The sequence below is a fragment of the Doryrhamphus excisus genome, chromosome 2, assembly GCF_030265055.1.
Source record: "Doryrhamphus excisus isolate RoL2022-K1 chromosome 2, RoL_Dexc_1.0, whole genome shotgun sequence".
Lineage (NCBI taxonomy): Eukaryota > Metazoa > Chordata > Actinopteri > Syngnathiformes > Syngnathidae > Doryrhamphus > Doryrhamphus excisus.
Genome location: NC_080467.1, coordinates 29251719 through 29272456, shown reverse-complemented (window position 1 = coordinate 29272456; position 20738 = coordinate 29251719). Strand labels below are relative to the sequence as shown.

The 20738-nt window shown below is 42.1% G+C and overlaps 1 protein-coding gene across 5 annotated transcripts in view; it reads right to left on the bottom strand.

Annotated features, from left to right (window-relative positions):
* glra1 (glycine receptor, alpha 1) overlaps window positions 1–20738 on the bottom strand; it is a 123782-nt gene that overhangs the window by 11153 nt on the left and 91891 nt on the right. For all 5 annotated transcript variants that reach the window (XM_058064702.1, XM_058064703.1, XM_058064699.1 and 2 more), the window contains 4 exons: window positions 14191–14258; window positions 10233–10456; window positions 6198–6280; window positions 4542–4679 (listed from right to left, as the gene is read on the bottom strand). In XM_058064702.1, the coding sequence (XP_057920685.1) occupies window positions 4542–4679; window positions 6198–6280; window positions 10233–10456; window positions 14191–14258 (513 nt within the window). The remainder of the gene's footprint in view (window positions 1–4541; window positions 4680–6197; window positions 6281–10232; window positions 10457–14190; window positions 14259–20738) is intronic.

Here is a 20738-nt window from a genome sequence, read left to right as displayed (position 1 = left end):
ATCCAACCATCCATCCATCAATCTGTCCATTCATCCATCCGTCCATTCATCCATCCATCCGTCAATCTGTCCATCCATCCATCCGTCAATCTGTCTCTCCATCCATCCGTACATACATCTGTCCATCCATTGATCCAACCATCCATCCATCCGTCTGTCCATCAATCTGTCTATCCATCCGTCCATCCGTTCGTCCATCCATCCGTCGATCTGTCTCTCCATCCATCCGTCCATCCATTGATCCATTGATCCAACCATCCATCCATCCGTCAATCTGTCCATCCATTCATCCATCCATCCATCCATCCTTCAATCTGTCTCTCCATCCATCCATCCATCCATCCGTACATACATCTGTCCATCCATTGATCCAACCATCCATCCATCAATCTGTCCATTCATCCATCCGTCCATTCATCCATCCATCCGTCAATCTGTCTCTCCATCCATCCATCCATTGATCCAACCATCCATCCAGCCGTCAATCTGTCCATCCATCCATCCGTCAATCTGTCTCTCCATCCATCCGTACATACATCTGTCCATCCATTGATCCAACCATCCATCCATCCGTCTGTCCATCAATCTGTCTATCCATCCGTCCATCCCTGCATCAATCTGTTTATCCAACCATCCATCCATCTGTCCATCCATCCATCCGGCCATCAATCCATCCATCGATCCATCCATCCATCTGTCCATCCATCCATCCGGCCATCAATCCGTCCATCCATCCATCCATCAATGCATCCTTCCATCCATCTGTCCATCTGTCAATCCATCAATCCATCCGGCCATCAATCTGCCCATCCATCTGTCATTCCGTCCATCCGTCCATCCATCTGTCTGTCTGTCCGTCCATCCACCCTTCAATCCATCTATCCATCCATTTGTCCACCCATCCATCCATCCATCTGTCAATCCGTCCATCCATCCATCCATCCATCCATCCATCTATCCATCTGTCAATCCGTCCATCCATCCATCCATCCATCCATCTATCCACCCATTCGTCCACCCATCCATCTGTCAATCCGTCTATTCATATCCTCATTAAGGTAGCAGGGTATGCTGGAGCCTATCCCAGCTGACTTCAGACGAGAGGCGGGGTCCCCCCTGGACTGGTGGCCAGCCAGCCAATCCCAGGTCACAAAGAAACAAACAACCATTCCCAGTATTTCCAGTACCCTGACCAGAGTATACTCCTTGAAGTGTACTGAGTAGAGTATTCCATGTGTCACGATGCCCCCCCCCCCCGAGACGGAGGTCAGGTGCTCCTCGCCGGCGGCCATCGTAGCACGAAGCAGGAAGTAGTAGTCTTCGCTCAAGCAGATGGAGAATCAGACGGAAGAAGAAGATGACAGCTCAGGAAAGCAAACGTCATCTTTCCGCCGTGATGTGAACGTCACACGGGGGAATTGGGAGCGACAGGAAGCTGAATGCCGAGCGACGGCGAAACATGTTGAACGTCAGCGCGAGGCTCACAAGACGTTTCAGAGTCGGGGCGGGGGGGGGGGGGGGGGGGGGGTAGCAGATCGGAAAGAGTCAACGTTCCTCAGGAAGACACGACAAGAACAACAACAACGCCGTCTTTTCTTGGCGATGTCCCTCGCTTCCGAAAAACCGATGCTATCTTGATTCGTCATCGCCCACGTGGATGGGGGGGTGGGGGGGCATGGGGGGGGGGGGCGACGTCAACACAAAAAGCTGGGCCAACAAGAAGGCCGGGCGTCCATTTCATCAAGGAGGATCAATAATAGCAGCTTCATCAATTACAAATATGAGAGGGGGGGGGTGGAAGAGGACCGGAGCATTATCAAAGGGAACGGGGGGTGGGGGGGGTGGGGGGGGGGCTTGATTTATAGCGGCGATACACTTGAGAGCTTTTAAGCTATGTCCATATTTTCCATCCCGGGAGAAGATTGAAATGATTCATCTCAGCCTGAGTGTCTGTGGTTGTGTGTGTGTGTGTGTCTTTTAATCAATAGTCTACAAGGTACCACACACACACACACACACAACCACACACAACCACACACAACCACACACACACACACAAGCAAATCCAGGGTTTGTCTGGTGCTGCTGGTCTCTGAGCAGGAACCTACACAAGCTGAAACCAAATTGAAATCCTGGACAGAACCCATGGAATTAGGCAAAAAAGTGGGAATTTTTGGGAGAATTTTTAGGAGAAGAATGTAGTAAGCATGTAAGGATGTAGTATAAACATGTTGTGAGGATGTAGTAAACATGTAAGGATGTAGTAAACATGTAAGGATGTAAGTAAACATGTTGTAAGGATGTAGTAAGAATGTTGTAAGGACGTAAGTAAACATGTTGTAAGGATGTAGTAAACATGTTGTAAGGATGTAGTAAACATGTTGTAAGGATGTATTAGACATGCTGTAAGGATGTATTAGGCATGCTGTAAGGATGTAGTAAACATGTTGTAAGGATGTAGTAAACATGTTGTAAGGATGTAGTAAACATTAAGGATGTAGTAAACATGTTGTAAGGATGTAGCAAACATTAAGGATGTAGCAAACATGTAAAGATGTAGTAAACATGTAAGGATGTAGTAAACATGTTGAAAGGATGTGGTAAACATATTGTATGGATGTAGTAAACATGTTGTAAGGATGTAGTAATCATATTGTAAGGATGTAGTAATCATGTTGTAAGGATATAGTAATCATGTTGTAAGGATGTAGTTAACATATTGTAAGGATGAAATAAACATGTTGTAAGGATGTAGTAAACATGTTGCAAGGATGTAGTAAACATGTTGCAAGGATGTAGTAAACATGTTGTAAGGATGTAGTAAACATTAAGGATGTAGTAAACATGTTGTAAGGATGTAAGTAAACATGTTGTCAGGATGTAGTAAACATGTAAGGATGTAGTAAACATGTTGTAAGGATGTGGTAAACATGTAAGGATGTAGTACACATGTTGTAAGGATGTAAGTAAACATGTTGTAAGGGTGTAGTAATCATATTGTAAGGATGTAGTAATCATGTTGCAAGGATGTAGTAAACATGTTGCAAGGATGTAGTAATCATGTTGCAAGGATGTAGTAATCATGTTGTAAGGATGTAGTAAACATGCTGTAAGGATATAGTAAACATGCTGTAAGGATATCGTAAACATGTTATAAGGATGTCGTAGACATGTTGTAAGGATGTAGTAATCATGTTGTAAGGATGTAGTAAACATGTTGTAAGATGTAGTAAACATGTTGTAAGGAAGTAGTAAACATGTTGCAAGGATGTAGTAAACATGTTGCAAGGATGTAGTAAACATGTTGCTAGGATGTAGTAAACATTTTGCAAGGATGTAGTAAACATGTTGCAAGGATGTAGTAAACATGTTGCTAGGATGTAGTAAACATGTTGCAAGGATGTAGTAAACATGTTGCAAGGATGTAGTAAACATGTTGCAAGGATGTAGTAAACATGTTGTAAGGATGTAGTAAACATGTAAGGGTGTAGTAAACATTAAGGATGTAGCAAACATGTTGTAAGGATGTAGCAAACATGTAAGGATGTAGCAAACATGTCAGGATGTAGCAAACATGTAAGGATGTAGTAAACATGTTGAAAGGATGTGGTAAACATATTGTATGGATGTAGTAAACATGTTGTAAGGATGTAGTAATCATATTGTAAGGATGTAGTAATCATGTTGTAAGGATATAGTAATCATGTTGTAAGGATGTAGTTAACATATTGTAAGGATGAAATAAACATGTTGTAAGGATGTAGTAAACATGTTGCAAGGATGTAATAAACATGTTGCAAGGATGTAGTAAACATGTTGTAAGGATGTAATAAACATGTTGCAAGGATGTAGTAAACATGCTGTAAGGATGTAGTTAAGATGTTGTAAGGATGTAGTAATCATGTTGTAAGGATGTAGTAATCATGTTGTAAGGATGTATTAAACATGTTGTAAGGATGTAGTAAACATGTTGTAAGGATGTAGTAATCATGTTGTAAGGATGTAGTAATCATGTTGTAAGGATGTAATAATCATGCTGTAAGGATGTAGTTAAGATGTTGTATGGATGTAGTAAACATGTTGTATGGATGTAGTAAACATGTTGTAAGGATGTAGTAGACATGTTGTAAGGATGTAGTAATCATGTTGTAAGGATGTATTAAACATGTTGTAGCCAAGGTCAAACAGACAGCAGGTCCAGCGGTCCCAGCAGATGGCTCCAAACTGGTCCAGGACCAGCGAGGGTAAAAAAGTTCTGCATTGCAGCAGAAAGGTAATTAGTATTTCAAAGAGGCTTTTTGTCGCCCGATGTTTGTGTTGCTGGGCGGAATCTCTCACAGCCACACAGGAGCTAATAAATCCCGGGGAAAACGACACCACCGTTCCCGCTTTATGTCTGATTGGGAGGCAGCGAGGCATGCCTGTTCAATGCTGCACACTCACTCGCTCACACACACACACACACACACACGCACACAGGAAGTGGGCTGTACGTGTCTGCCAATCACAACGCATGCATGGTCCCGACGGGGGCGCCTCACCTGTGTTGTAGTGTTTGGTGCAGTAGCGCAGGTCCTTCTCTTCCTTCAGGATGAACTGAGGAAGCGTCAGGCCGTCGGCGACCTGCACGGCACCCTTCTCGTCCCACTCGAATATGAGGTCATTCATGGTGTAGCCGACTGGTGAGAGAAGAAACCACATGACCATGAACTCCTGTCTCTGATTGGCTGGCCGATGTGGTCATAATGAAGTTTAGCATTCATAAAATATTCCCAATGTTTGATCCCTACTTTCACTTTCAAACAACTGGGACTTCCTGCTTGTTAACGAGCTACTTTATTAATCCCAAAGGAAATTCTACTGTGGCGAGACAGGACCCCCCCCTTCCCAAGTGAAGACGTTTACATGCACTAAAAGAAACGCAGTCCCAAAACAGTACCATCGTTCAGGTAAAAGACCCCTTTGGTTCGCATATGATAGGTTCCCAAATGTGGTGGACCCATGGGGACCCAGTGTCAGGAGGCGAGGCAGGACAGGACCCTCCCCAAGTGAAGAAAGTGATGACGTTTACATGCACTAAAACAACCGCAGTCCCAAAACAGTACCATCATTCAGGGAAAAGACCCCCTTGGATCGCACATGATAGGTTCCCAAATGTGGTGGACCCATTGGGACCCAGTGTCAGGAGGCGGGGTGGGACGGGACAGGACCCCCCCGCTTCCCATGCACTAAAACAACCGCAGTCCATAAATAGTACTATAATTCAGAGAAAAGACCCCCTTTCATCGCACCTGATAGGTTCCCAAACGTGGTGGACCCATGAGGACCCAGTGTCAGGAGGCGAGGCGGGGCGGGACAGGACCCCCCCCCTTCCCAAGTGAAGAAACTGATGACATTTACATGCACTAAAACAACCGCAGTCCCAAAATCGGACCATTGTTCAGTGAAAAGACCCTTTTGGTTCGCACATGATAGGGTCCCAAACGTGGTGGACCCATGGGGACCCAGTGTCAGGAGGCGGGGCGGGACAGGACCCCCCCGCTTCCCAAGTGAAGAAAGTAAACAACCGCAGTCCCTAAATAGTACCGTCGTTCAGGGAAAAGACCCCCTTGGATCGCACATGATAGGTTCCCAAACGTGGTGGACCCATGGGGACCCAGTGCCAGGAGCCAGGGCAGGGCGGGACAGGACCCCCCCCCGTCTTCCCAAGTGAAGAAAGTAATGACGTTTACATGCACTAAAACAACCGCAGTCCCTAAATAGTACCATCGTTCAGGGAAAAGACCTGAACCCACGTTGTAGACCCATGGGGACCAATGGGGACCCAGTACCAGGACGCCCACACAGGGATAAGCGTTTTAAGAAGCTGCTTGGAACCCGATTCACGTAGTCGTCATTGAAGAAGGACCGGAGGCGGTCCTTTGCCTGCATGCCGATATTGATTGACACTTTCTCCGCTCACTCTGATGGAAGTGATTCTCTGTCAGCACCTTGTGACATCACTGGCGCCGGTCCGAGACCGGGGAGTGTGTCTTGGCTCCATGTCCGGTGATCCATCACAGTGTCCCCGTTTCCGAGTCGTATCACGTTTCCTCAAAAGGATGGGGTGGCAGCGGAGAAATCTATACGGAACTGATGGACCCACACTGATGACCATGTGTGTGTGTGTGTGTGTGTGTGTGTGTGTGTGTACTCACAACTCTCCAGCTGCATTATACACGTCTGCACGTCCATGGGGAAGTTCTTCAGATCCATGGGACAGGCCAGGACCAGGGTGATTCTGCCAAGCACACACAGTACATCACTTCCTGCTAAGAGGATTATCCTGATCTTCATCAGCTCAGCAAACACATCAGACGGCGGCGCTGTTGCAAATCGAAAAAGACCAACATTTACATGGTCATGAAGACGATGACGATGTTTAAACCCAAGCCGAGACGTGTCCACTTGTGTCTCTGTTTGATTCCTGACCCATAAACATCACAAAACCACCAGGAACCACTTGGGCACAGGACGCTTTAAGATGGTTCATTCATGGATGTAGTAAACATATTGTAAGGATGTAGTAAACATATTGTAAAGATGTAGTAAACATGTTGTAAGGATGTAGTAAACATGGAAGGAGGTAGTAAACATATTGTAAGGATGTAGTAGACATGTTGTAAGGATGTAGTAGACATGTTGTAAGGATGTAGTAAACATGGAAGGAGGTAGTAAACATATTGTAAGGATGTAGTAGACATGTTGTAAGGATGTAGTAATCATGTTGTAAGGCTGTAGTAATCATGTTGTAAGGCTGTAGTAATCATGTTGTAAGGCTGTAGTAATCATGTAAGGATGTAGTAATCATGTAAAGATGTAGTAAACATGTTGTAAGGATGTAGTAAACATATTGTAAGGATGTAGTAGACATGTTGTAAGGATGTAGTAAACATGTTGTAAGGATGTAGTAATCATGTAAGGATGTAGTAAACATGTTGTAAGGATGTAGTAAACATATTGTAAGGATGTAGTAAACATATTGTAAGGATGTAGTAATCATGTAAGGATGTAGTAATCATGTAAAGATGTAGTAATCATGTAAGGATGTAGTAAACATGTTGTAAGGCTGTAGTAATCATGTTGTAAGGCTGTAGTAATCATGTTGTAAGGCTGTAGTAATCATGTAAGGATGTAGTAATCATGTAAAGATGTAGTAAACATGTTGTAAGGATGTAGTAAACATATTGTAAGGATGTAGTAGACATGTTGTAAGGATGTAGTAAACATGTTGTAAGGATGTAGTAATCATGTAAGGATGTAGTAAACATGTTGTAAGGATGTAGTAAACATATTGTAAGGATGTAGTAAACATATTGTAAGGATGTAGTAATCATGTAAGGATGTAGTAATCATGTAAAGATGTAGTAATCATGTAAGGATGTAGTAAACATGTTGTAAGGATGTAGTAATCATGTAAGGATGTAGTAAACATGTTGTAAGGATGTAGTAAACATATTGTAAGGATGTAGTAGACATGTTGTAAGGATGTAGTAAACATGTTGTAAGGATGTAGTAATCATGTAAGGATGTAGTAAACATGTTGTAAGGATGTAGTAAACATATTGTAAGGATGTAGTAGACATGTTGTAAGGATGTAGTAAACATGTTGTAAGGATGTAGTAAACATGTTGTAAGGATGTAGTAGACATGTTGTAAGGATGTAGTAAACATGTTGCAAGGATGTAGTAGACATGTTGCAAGGATGTTGTAAACATGTTGTAAGGATGTAGTAATCTTGTAAGGATGTAGTAATCGTGTACGGATGTAGTAATCATGTAAGGATGTAGTAAACATGTTGTAAGGATGTAGTAAACATATTGTAAGGATGTAGTAAACATGTTGTAAGGATGTAGTAATCATGCAAGGATGTAGTAATCATGTAAAGATGTAGTAATCATGTAAGGATGTAGTAAACATGTTGTAAGGATGTAGTAAACATATTGTAAGGATGTAGTAGACATGTTGTAAGGATGTAGTAAACATGTTGTAAGGATGTAGTAATCTTGTAAGGATGTAGTAAACATGTTGTAAGGATGTAGTAATCTTGTAAGGATGTAGTAATCATGTAAGGATGTAGTAAACATGTTGTAAGGATGTAGTAAACATATTGTAAGGATGTGGTAATCATGTTGTAAGGCTGTAGTAAACATATTGTAAGGATGTAGTAGACATGTCAGAATGTAGTAAACATGTCAGGATGTAGTAAACATGTAAGGATGTGGTAGACATGTTGTAAGGATGTAGTAAACATGTTGTAAGGATGTTGCAAAAATGTTGTAAGGATGTAGTAAACATGTTGTAAGGATGTAGTAAAGATGTTGTAAGGATGTAGTAAACATGTAAGGATGTAGTAAAGATGTTGTAAGGATGTAGTAAAAATGTTGTAAGGATGTAGTAAATATTTAAGGATGTAGTAAACATGTTGTAAGGATGTAGTAGACATGTAAGGATGTAGTAAAAATGTTGCAAGGATGTAGTAAACATGTTGTAAGGATGTAGTAAACATGTTGTAAGGATGTAGTAAACATGTTGCAAGGATGTAGTAAACATGTTGTAAGGATGTAGTAAACAGGATGCATTAAGATGGTTCATTCTAATGGTGTCATCTAAAGGGCCCGTGTGGCTCCTCCTCCTCCTCCTCCTCCTCCTCCTCCAGCCTGGTGATGGACCCGGCTCGCCACCAGAATACTAAGAGGATCCGTAGATTACCACCGGCGCCGCTGAGCAGAGGCAATAAAAGCGAGGGTGGAGGGGGGGGGGGCAGGCTATAACTCCTACAGCCTTGAATTGGATGTCTGGGAGACGCAATGAAAAGGACGCAGGAAGCTCAAGTCTGACGCATTCCAAAGACTTCCAGCGGAAAAGCATGAAGTAAACTAAAAGTAAACTAAAAGTTTCAGCTCCAAACTCCTAACTCTTCCCTGGAAAGACATCGGAATTTCGACTGGTAGCCCATTCAAGAGTCTAATTGCATGTTGAGTACTGAGTACTACACATGTGTACACGTTGGCAGGTCTGCGTTAACACTGAAAGTACCTTTCCCTGACAGTTCCGTTCACCGTGCCCCCCCCATAATGGGCCCGCCCCATTATTTGAGAAGCGTAGACCAAGCGTAGACCAATGGGGGACCACTACCAACGTCGGCCATTTTTGTAATCAGTAATCATGTAAGGATGTAGTAGACATGTTGTAAGGATGTAGTAGACATGTTGTAAGGATGTAGTAGACATGTTGTAAGGATGTAGTAAATATATTGTAAGGATATAGTAAACATAGGATATAGTATACATGTAAGGATGTAGTAAACATATTGTAAGGATGTAGTAAACATATTGTAAGGATGTAGTAGACATGTAGTAGGGATGTAGTAGACATGTTGTAAGGATACAGTAGACATGTTGTAAGGATGTAGTAGACATGTTGTAAGGATGTAGTAAACATGGAAGGAGGTAGTAAACATATTGTAAGGATGTAGTAGACATGTTGTAAGGATGTAGTAAACATGTTGTAAGGATGTAGTAATCATGTAAGGATGTAGTAAACATGTTGTAAGGATGTAGTAAACATATTGTAAGGATGTAGTAGACATGTTGTAAGGATGTAGTAAACATGTAAGGGTGTAGTAATCATGTAAGGATGTAGTAAACATGTTGTAAGGATGTAGTAAACATGTTGTAAGGATGTAGTAATCATGTAAGGATGTAGTAAACATGTTGTAAGGATGTAGTAAACATGTTGTAAGGATGTAGTAAACATATTGTAAGGATGTAGTAGACATGCTGTAAGGATGTAGTAAACATGTAAGGGTGTAGTAATCATGTAAGGATGTAGTATTCAAGAGTCTGACTGCATGTTGAGTACTGAGTACTACACATGTGTACACGTTGGCAGGTCTGCATTAACACTGAAAGTACCTTTCCCTAACAGTTCCGTTCACCGTGCCCCCCCGCCCCCATAATGGGCCCGCCCCATTATTTGAGAAGCACTAGCGTAGACCAATGAGGGACCACTACCAACGTCGGCCATTTTTGTTTACCGTTGGTTTACTGTAAGGCTTCAAAGATGAGTTATGTTATGTTTATGTTTACCGAACCCGCAGTTCAAACCAAATCCTGGAAGATGCATACTACTTAAATCGTAACAAATTTCCAGCTCGGTCATGAAAGTCCCGTAGTAGCGACTAAAGTTACCGTATGCTGTAGAGCACGTTGCCGTTCTTGGAAATGCGAAGCAGCTTGTTGTCCGTGGTGACCTCGTGGAAGTTGGCGCCCTTCTCGTTGGCAAAGAACAAGTCCGGCTTCCAGATGGAGTCTAACATGGAAGGGTCCAGATCCAGCGAGTCGTCGGGGTACTCGCTGTAGGCCAGCCGGGGGTCGTTCCACTGCTGCCTCAGGAAGATGTTGACTCGGTAGTCCTGCAAGGAGACACCAGAGACCATCAGGAACGCCGTGGGGTCCTCTCATGGAGGACAGCACAGAATTCCTTAATGTCTCCCGACAGTTGTCCTTCCGGGAAACATACGGAACGTTTGACCTTTATGTCAGCCCCTCCCAGTTGATGATACACCTTCATGCATAATGTCAAGGTCATGTGACTGACAGAGTACATGTCCATCACTGGTATACACGTACAGTACACGTTCATGGCTGGTATACACGTATAATACATGTCCATGGCTGGTATACACGTACAGTACATGTCCATGGCTGGTATACACGTACAGTACATGTCCATGGCTGGTATACACGTACAGTACATGTCCATGACTGGTATACACACACATGTTTGTGGCTGGTATACACGTACAGTACATGTCCGTGGCTGGTATACACATACATTTCTATGGCTGGTATACACATATAGTACTTGTCCATGGCTGGTATACACATACATGTGCATGGCTGGTATACGCGTAGAGTACATGTTGTTGGCTGGTATACACGTACAGTACATGTCCGCGGCTGGTATACACGTACAGTACTTGTCCGTGGCTGGTATACACACACAGTACTTGTCTGTGGCTGGTATACACGTACATGTGCATGGCTGGTATACACATACAGCACATGTCCGTGGCTGGTATACACACACTGTACTTGTCTGTGGCTGGTATACACACGCTGTACTTGTCTGTGGCTGGTATACACGTAGAGTACATGTCTGTGGCTGGTATACACACACAGTACTTGTCCGTGGCTGGTATACATGTACATGTGCATGGCTGGTATACACGTAGAGTACATATCCATGGCTGGTATACACATACAGTACATGTCCATGGCTGGTATACACGTACAGTACATGTCCATGGCTGGTATACACATATAGTACATGTCCATGGCTGGTATACATGTACAGTACATGTCCGTGGCTGGTATACACGTACAGTACTTGCCCGACTGGTATACACGCACAGTACTTGCCCGACTGGTATACACGCACAGTACTTGTCCGTGGCTGTTATACACGTACAGTACATGTCCATGGCTGGTATACACATACAGTACATGTACATGGCTGGTATACACATACGGTACACATCCATGACTGGTATACACATACAATACACGTCCATAGCAGGTGTACAAGTAGATGTTGTGGTGTGTACCCAAAGGCATTCTCAATGGGAGTCATTGTGTGGTAACGCCGCTAGCCGCTAGCTGCTAGCTGCTAACATTAGCTTAGCTATATTAGCTGTAAACAAACAACTACTGTGCATGCTAGCGTGTTAGGTCTTCCTTACTCACAGCAGGAAGAGGCGGGGTTTATTCTATGGGTACGTTGTCAAGAACTCTCCAAGACGATGCCTTCAAGTGCTAATAAATCTCAGACTTCAAGACCTTCATTAAAATCATTTTAGCAGCGTGGAGCAGACGTCCGTACATGTGCTACACTTCCCAGTAAATCTTCCCATCATCGGCGTTCCCGGGCTCGCTTGCCTTTTGTCGGGAGATCTTCTAAAAGGATTTAGCGGCGGGATGAAAGCTGATAAATCTGATTATTTCTGTACTTTGTTATTTTGCTTTCTAATCTGCTCCGACAGATTAGCGATGAGTGTTAGCTTGGCGCACACACACACACACACACACACACACAACACAACAACGCTAGTGTGTGTTTAATTAAGGCACACACACACACACACGTCGCCATGACGATGAAGCGATGAAGTCGCTACTTTCTGAGCTCCTTGCCGAGGTCACACAGGTGGGCGTGGCCTATTTTAGCACCACGCTACGTCGTCACGACTGCTGAAATTATCGCTAATGGAATTTTCGTGTAATGACGGGGCGCCTCGATTCACACGCCCTCGCTCTCATGGGGCGGTGGGGGGGTGGAGGGGGGGTGCAAATGGCTCAATGAGGCGGACGCCATCAGCAGCACACAGGAAGCTGCGGGCTCGTCATCGGGGGAGGACGTATAAATATTTGCAGGGATGAGTTGTCGTCTGTTCTCGTCACATGGCATCGGGAAAACTACCGACATTTTTTATTTTTTAATTTTTTAACCCCGCCCTCCAAGCTGCCTGGAGAGTTCTTTCCAACGTACCCGTAGAATAAACCCCGCCTCTTCCTGCTGTGAGGATGGAAGACCTAACACGCTAGCATGCACAGTAGTTGTTTGTTTACGGCTAATATAGCTAAGCTAATGTTAGCAGCTAGCGGTGGCTATCTTTGAATGGATAGCCTGTCAATTATTGTGTGTGTATACCAGCCATGGACATGTACTGTACGTGTATACCAGTCATGGACATGTACTGTACGTGTATACCAGTCATGGACATGTACTGTACGTGTATACCAGCCATAGAAATGTATGTGTATACCAGTCACGGACATGTACTGTATGTGTATACCAGTCATGGACATGTACTGTACGTGTATACCAGCCATGGACATGTACTGTACGTGTATACCAGTCATGGACATGTACTGTACGTGTATACCAGCCATAGAAATGTATGTGTATACCAGTCACGGACATGTACTGTATGTGTATACCAGTCATGGACATGTACTGTACGTGTATACCAGCCATGGACATGTACTGTACGTGTATACCAGTCATGGACATGTACTGTACGTGTATACCAGCCATAGAAATGTATGTGTATACCAGTCACGGACATGTACTGTATGTGTATACCAGTCATGGACATGTACTGTACGTGTATACCAGCCATGGACATGTACTGTACGTGTATACCAGCCATAGAAATGTATGTGTATACCAGTCACGGACATGTACTGTACGTGTATACCAGCCACAAATATGTGTGTGTATACCAGCCATGGACATGGACATGTACTGTACGTGTATACCAGCCATGGAAAAGTACTCTACGTGTATACCAGCCACAAACGTGTGTGTATACCAGCCACGGACATGTACTGTACGTGTATACCAGCCATGAACATGTACTGTATGTGTATACCAGCCATGGACATGTACTCTACGTGTATACCAGCCATAGAAATGTATGTGTATACCAGCCACGGACATGTACTGTACGTGTATACCAGCCACAAACATGTGTGTGTATACCAGCCATGGACATGTACTGTACGTGTATACCAGCCATGGACATGTACTGTACGTGTATACCAGCCATGGACATGTACTGTACGTGTATACCAGCCATGGACATGTACTCTACGTGTATACCAGCCACAAACATGTGTGTGTATACCAGCCATGGACATGTACTATATGTGTATACCAGCCATGGACATGTACTGTATGTGTATACCAGCCATGGACATGTACTGTATGTGTATACCAGCCATGGACATGTACTGTACGTGTATACCAGCCACAAACATGTGTGTGTATACCAGCCATGGACATGTACTGTACGTGTATACCAGCCATGGACATGTACTCTACGTGTATACCAGCCACAAACATGTGTGTGTATACCAGCCATGGACATGTACTATATGTGTATACCAGCCATGGACATGTACTGTATGTGTATACCAGCCACGAACATGTACTGTATGTGTATACCAACCAGAAATTATTTTTAAAAAATTACTCAATTCCCAAAATAGTTGTGGATTAATTGGGTGACAGTTTAGCTATGGATTAATAGATTAATTGTTGCGGTTGTAAATATACAGTACTGTATTTATGTATGTCACTTACCATGGTGGTCTCAGCGATGGAGCCAAAACTGTTGATGAAGATGTTGCAGGTCACGTTGACAGGAGGACCTGCGGAGGACCACAAACATTAGCCCTGAGTCCTGTTTGACAGGCATGGACGCATGGACACACACACACACACACACACACACACACACACACACACACCTTTTTGGCAGGAGCCAACCCCAAGCTACCAGGACCTGTCAACCCCTTTGGAAACCACAGTAGAAATATACAAACATGTACTAATTTCAGTTAAAAATGGGGAAAAAAAAAGTTTTTCCAGGAACGCTGCAATGACATCAGCCTCCCTCTGGGGCCCAGGAACATCAGTTGCTGTGTGAGGAGTTTAATATTGCTTGTAAGATGAGTCGGACCTCCTGCAATTTCCAATTTTGAGTTTTTCAAGAGCGTGCGGGCCATATTTAAATACTTGGCGTGCCGTATGTGGCCCCCGGGCCATAGTTTGCCCACCTCTGAGATAATATTTCATTCCAACAATAGTCCATGTCACGTGACCTGAGTCTGAATGTGAGTTTGAAATGGGGAAAAAAAACTTGTTAAAGTCTTTCCTGGAACGCTGCAATGACATCAGCCTCCCTCTGAGGCACAGAAACAGCAGTTGCTGTGTGAGGAGTTTAATATTGCTTGTAAGATGAGTCGGACCTCCTGCAGTTTCCAATGGGTTGACAAGTTTGAGTTTTTCAAGAGCGTGCGGGCCGTATTTAAAACACTTGGCGTACCGGATGTGGCCCCCAGGTCATAGTTTGCCCACCTCTGAGATAATATTTCATTCCAACAATAGTCCATGTCACATGACCTGAGTTTGAATGTGAGTTTGAAAAGAGGAAAAAACTCTTTATAAAGTTTTTCCTGGAACGCTGCAATGACATCAGCCTCCCTCTGAGGCACAGAAACAGCAGTTGCTGTGTGAGGAGTTTAATATTGCTTGTAAGATGAGTAAAACTCCTGCAATTTCCAATGGGTCGACAAGTTTTGACTTTTTCAAGAGCGAGCGGGCCGTATTTAAACACTTGGCGTGCCGGATGTGGCCCCCGGGCCATAGTTTGCCCACCTCTGAGATAATATTTCATTCCAACAATAGTCCATGTCACGTGACCTGAGTTTGAATGTGAGTTTGAAAGGGGGAAAAAAACCTTAAGTTTTTCCTGGAGCGCTGCAATGACATCAGCCTCCCTCTGGGGCTCAGTTGCTGTGTGAGGAGTTTAATGTTGAGTCAGACCTCCTGCAATTTCCAGTGGATTCGACAAGTTTTGAGTTTTTCAAGTTTTCGAGCGTGCGGGCCGTATTTAAACACTTGGCGTGCCGGATGTGGCCCCCGGGCCATAGTTTGCCCACCCCCTGAGTTAATATTTCATTCCAACAATAGTCCATGTCACGTGACCAGGGAGTCATCACAGAGAAGAATCGTTCAAACCGCCTCTTCTTTCCACACCAACATCACTCGAAGCCAAGCTCCGCCCTCAAAGCGGTGACATCACGTATAGTCAAAGTGACAGGAAATGGCGTTGGCGGCTTGTAAATGGTGGCGCCGAACAGTCGCACCGCCATGCGGACTCAAACCGTTCAACTCACTACATTTTTTTGTTGGAACTTTTATTATCGGTTTGATTCCTTCGTGTCGCACCGTTTGTGCAAACGCACAAACGCCAAACCACGCCGCCGTCGCCGCCGCCGCCGCCGCCGCCGCCGCCGCCGCACACGCTCACTTCCACAGTTTAATATCCCTGCTGCGACTCAGTGTCTAATTCCGTAGGCCTCCGGCGATCCGGAATGAAGGAAGGAGTCTGGATTACTTTGATGGCCAATTACTCTCCCTGTCAGTGTGTACGCATCGCTGGAGGCCATGTTGTGTTGGGGGGAGGGGGGGGGGGGGGGGGGACAATGGCGGGCTTCAAGATGCGGCGCTAAGAGGGAAGTCTCGTGTAGGAAGAGCCGAGGGAGATGGCGTGACTGAAGGGGCCCGGCTACAAAGCTAACAAAGATGTCGGCTTTCATTCCACCGTGGAATGCGTGACGAGGCGAACGTGACGAGGAGCTTTCGAGCGGACACAAGGTGAGCATCGATCGCAGACGCAACCTTCGCTGGCGGACGTTACTCTTTCGATAAAAGTGGTATCGTTTTCCACGCCATATCAGATGGTATCAAATTTACTTCGTTTTTAAACTGGATTGTTTCCTAATCTGAGTATCTAAACGCATAGCCAATCCTTTACCACGAAGACATCTCACCCCTGTTTATTATAGATTAAAATGATTAATTGTAATTAATTAAAAATTAACTATTACCAAAGTAGGAGGTGATATGAGCATCCAATGCCATAATGGGTACCATAGTAACTGTCAATATAGTGATATGTATATCACTATTAATTATTTATTATTAAAATAATATATTATTATTATTATATATTATTGTTAAATAATATATTATTAATTAATTTAGTAACATTAATTAATTAATTAAAATTAATTATTACCAAAGTAACTGTCAATACATAGTATCGCTGTCAATATAGTGATATGTATATCACTATTAATTATTTATTATTAAAATAATATACTATACATTATTATATATTATTGTTAAATAATATATTATTAATTAATTAATTTAGTAATACTAATTAATAAAAATTCATTATTACCAAAGTAACTGCCAATACATACCACTGTCAATATAGTGATATGTATATCACTATTAATTATTTATTATTAAAATAATATATTATATATTATATTATATATTGGTATTAAATAATATATGATTAATGAATTAATTAATTAAAATTAATTATTACCAAAGTAACTGTCAATACATATCACTGTCAATATAGTGATATGTATATCACTATTAATTATTTATTATTAAAATAATATATTATATATTGGTATTAAATAATATATGATTAATGAATTAATTAATTAAAATTAATTATTAACGAAGTAACTGTCAATACATACCACTGCCAATATAGTGATATGTATATCACGATTAATTATTTGTTATTAAAATAATACATTATATACTATTATTATTATTATATATTATTGTTGAATAATATATTATTAATTAATTAATTCAGTAATATTAATTTATTCATTAAAAATAATTATTACCAGAGTAACTGTCAATACATATCACTGTCAATATAGTGACATGTATATCACTATTTGTTATTTATTATTAAAATAATATATTATATATTATTATTATTATGTTAAATATATTATTATTATTATTATTATATTATATTAAATAATATATTATTAATTAATTAAGTAATATTAAATTAATTAATTAAAATTAATTATTAACTGTCAATACATATCACTATATTGACAGTTACCATGGTACCCATTATGTCATTGGATGCTCATATCACCTCCTACTTCAGTACAGGACAAAAAAAATTAAAAATTTAAAAATAAAAAACCTTAAACTATATTAGGAAAGCAGGAAGTGAACAAATGTAACAGTTACTGATTGTAAAAGTACCAGATGGAGGGGTAGGATTTAATAAGCTTTGCTTCTTCCTACTCCTTTTGGACATGTGGAACTGGGAACTGATTATGGGATGCATTCAATTGTAATCTGATGCATGTTCAAATGGAATTCAACCATTACCATTAACAATTATGAGTTAACTATGGACAAAATGCCATAAATTGCGATTAATAAATTAATTCCCCATATACATATACATAAACAGAACACCCAAACTAGCATTTCCGCTTTGCGGGGATACCATAAATACATAAACCAATAGCACGCATTGCGAGGACGGTGCGGAGACCAGTTGCGCCGCTCTGTGTGCACTCGCCAGCGGCCCCGCCTCCACCCGCTGAGTCCAAAGACTCTGGCAGCAACACAACCAAATGTTTAGACATTGTAACCAACATTTTAAAGCCATCGAGGAGCAGACAAAAGAAGCATAACGCCGCCTCTTCCTGTCTCCATGACATGTGACAGGAAGTGGGTTTTTTTTCCATGTGGGCGGGCAATCATGAACCAGGAAGTAAGAGTTTTTTTTTTTGTTTTTGCAACACTTCAAAACCTGTCAAAACATCTTTGTTGCCGTGCACGTGCTGTCCATCACGGTCGGCTGCGTTTACAGCGTCTTTTATTGCGTTGTTGTTGCAACAGGAAGGTAAACAATGTCTGGAAAAAGTGTTTTTTTTTTTTTCGTTTTTTTTTTTTTTTCCTTCTGAGGAATCTTCCCGAAGAAGTGAATGTTTCTTCATTAGCGGCGTTGAGAAAGTAAAGCCAGATAATGAGCTGTGTTTGCATATCCAGGCTGCAAAGCTTTCATGAAGGCTGTTATTTAATGATGGCTGTTTTGCTAGCGGTAGCGTGTGTGTGTGTGTGTGTGTGTGTGTGTGTGTGTGTTAGAGCAATAAATGTAAAGTGTGACACACCAGGCTGTATGAATATTTCATGGCAGGCTGCGAAAAGGGGAAGCCTTGATTAAGTCTGAATATTAGTCTCATTTTTCTTTATGTCAATGTCTTGGTGTTATTGTTTTATGTACGCTAGCGCTGAAAAAGTTTGGGGATCACTTGCAAATTTGTTTGTTTTGCAAAGAAAAAACAAATTTTCATGCATTTTGCGAACATTTTTTTTCATTTCACAAACATGAAAGACATAAAAATACTTAGCAATAGCACAAACTGGGTCTAACAAGGACAGAAAAACGCTGCCCAACTGTGCAAGAATTTGTGAAATGGAAAAAAAATTGTTTGTGAAATTCATGAAATTTTTTTTTCTTTGGAAAACAACAAAATTTGCAAGTGATCCCAAACTTTTGAGCCGTTTCACAAATTCTTGCACAGTTGGGCAGCGTTTTTGTGTCCTTGTTAGACCCAGTTTGTGCTGCTCTCTGAAGGGAGTAGTTAACAGCATGGTAAGAGATTTTAGTTTTAGTTTAGATTTTTAGATGGCTTTTCTAATCATCTTATAATCCTTATAAAAATCCTAAAAAAATTGTTATTTATTTTTTTATTTTTAAAAATAAAAATATATATAAAATAAAATATATATATATAAATATACAACAAAACAAAAAATATTTAAAAAATATTTCAAAAATTATTAAAATATATAAAAAAAAATTAAGTTAAGTTTCAATGAAATACTTTGGAAAGAACATGCAGGCCGTATTCAAACACTTGGCGTACCGGATGTGGACCCCGGGCCATAGTTTGCCCACCCCTGAATTAATATTTCATACCAACAATAGCCCATGTCACGTGACCTGAGTTTGAATGTGAGTTTGAAATGGGGGGGAAAAAAAAACTTGTTAAAGTTTTTCCTGGAACGCTGCAATGACATCAGCCTCCCTCTGACGCACAGAAACAGCAGTTGCTGTGTGAGGAGTTTAATGTTGAGTCAGACCTCCTGCAATTTCCAATGGATTCGACAAGTTTTGAGTTTTTCAAGAGCGTGCGGGCCGTTTTTAAACACTTGGCGTGCCGGATGTGGCCCCCGGGCCATAGTTTGCCGACCCCTGAGTTAATATTTAATTCCAATAATCGTCCATGTCACGTGACTTGAGTTTGAAATGGGGGAAAAAAAACTTGTTAAAGTTTTTCCTGGAACGCTGCAATGACATCAGCCTCCCTCTGAGGCACAGAAACAGCAGTTGCTGTGTGAGGAGTTTAATATTGCTTGTAAGACGAGTAAAACTCCAAAAAATTTCCAATGGGTTGACAAGCTTGTTTTGAGTTTTCCATGACTGGTCGTCATGGAAACGTGCGTTCCTCTAAAATGTAGCGACGGATACGCCGGAATTCCCGATATGTTGTCTGTTGAATTAAATTTTTTTAATAAAAAGCTCTACAATTCCAATGTCACGGTAACTCACAAACAACGTCACCGACTCACTTCCTGTTTTCCCGTGCGTCCATTTTGAGCCAGCTCGCCATGTCGTTGTTTTGCTTTTTCCCGAAAGCCGGAACGAGGCCGCTCTCCATCAGCTCGACCCGACCCGACCCGACCGACCTTCCGGGTCTTTCCGGGCCGCCGCTGACTGACGTGCAAACACGACACGCTGGCAAGCCGCTCGACGGCAGAAGGACGGGAATCAATACGAGGTTCGCAGCCACTGGATTAAACAGCGTGTGTGTGTGTGTGTGTTGTTTGCATGTCTGCCATTTTAGTTCCTGTGTGTGTGCGATTTAACGATGTGCGTCGATGCCGTTAGCTTGATGCTTTTAATCACGCGGAGAGGAAGGAAGATGTATCATGGCGGCTTAGCGGACACGCACGCAACACGCAGGTTGAGTCGCTATTATCTTGGGTGTATAAAGTACACGTTATGGAGGGAACGCACGCTTCTTTAACATGCCATCATCATGTCCGAGTGCTCCATCAGGAGGGATTCGGGGAATAAAAGCGGCATAAGCGTGCATACGGCTAAAATATGATATGGAATAATATTTAGCGTCAGTCATATGGTAAACAAAGCACGTAGCGATTAATGAGTGTTTATTTTTATGGAATATTTGCGACAATTTTGCTACACT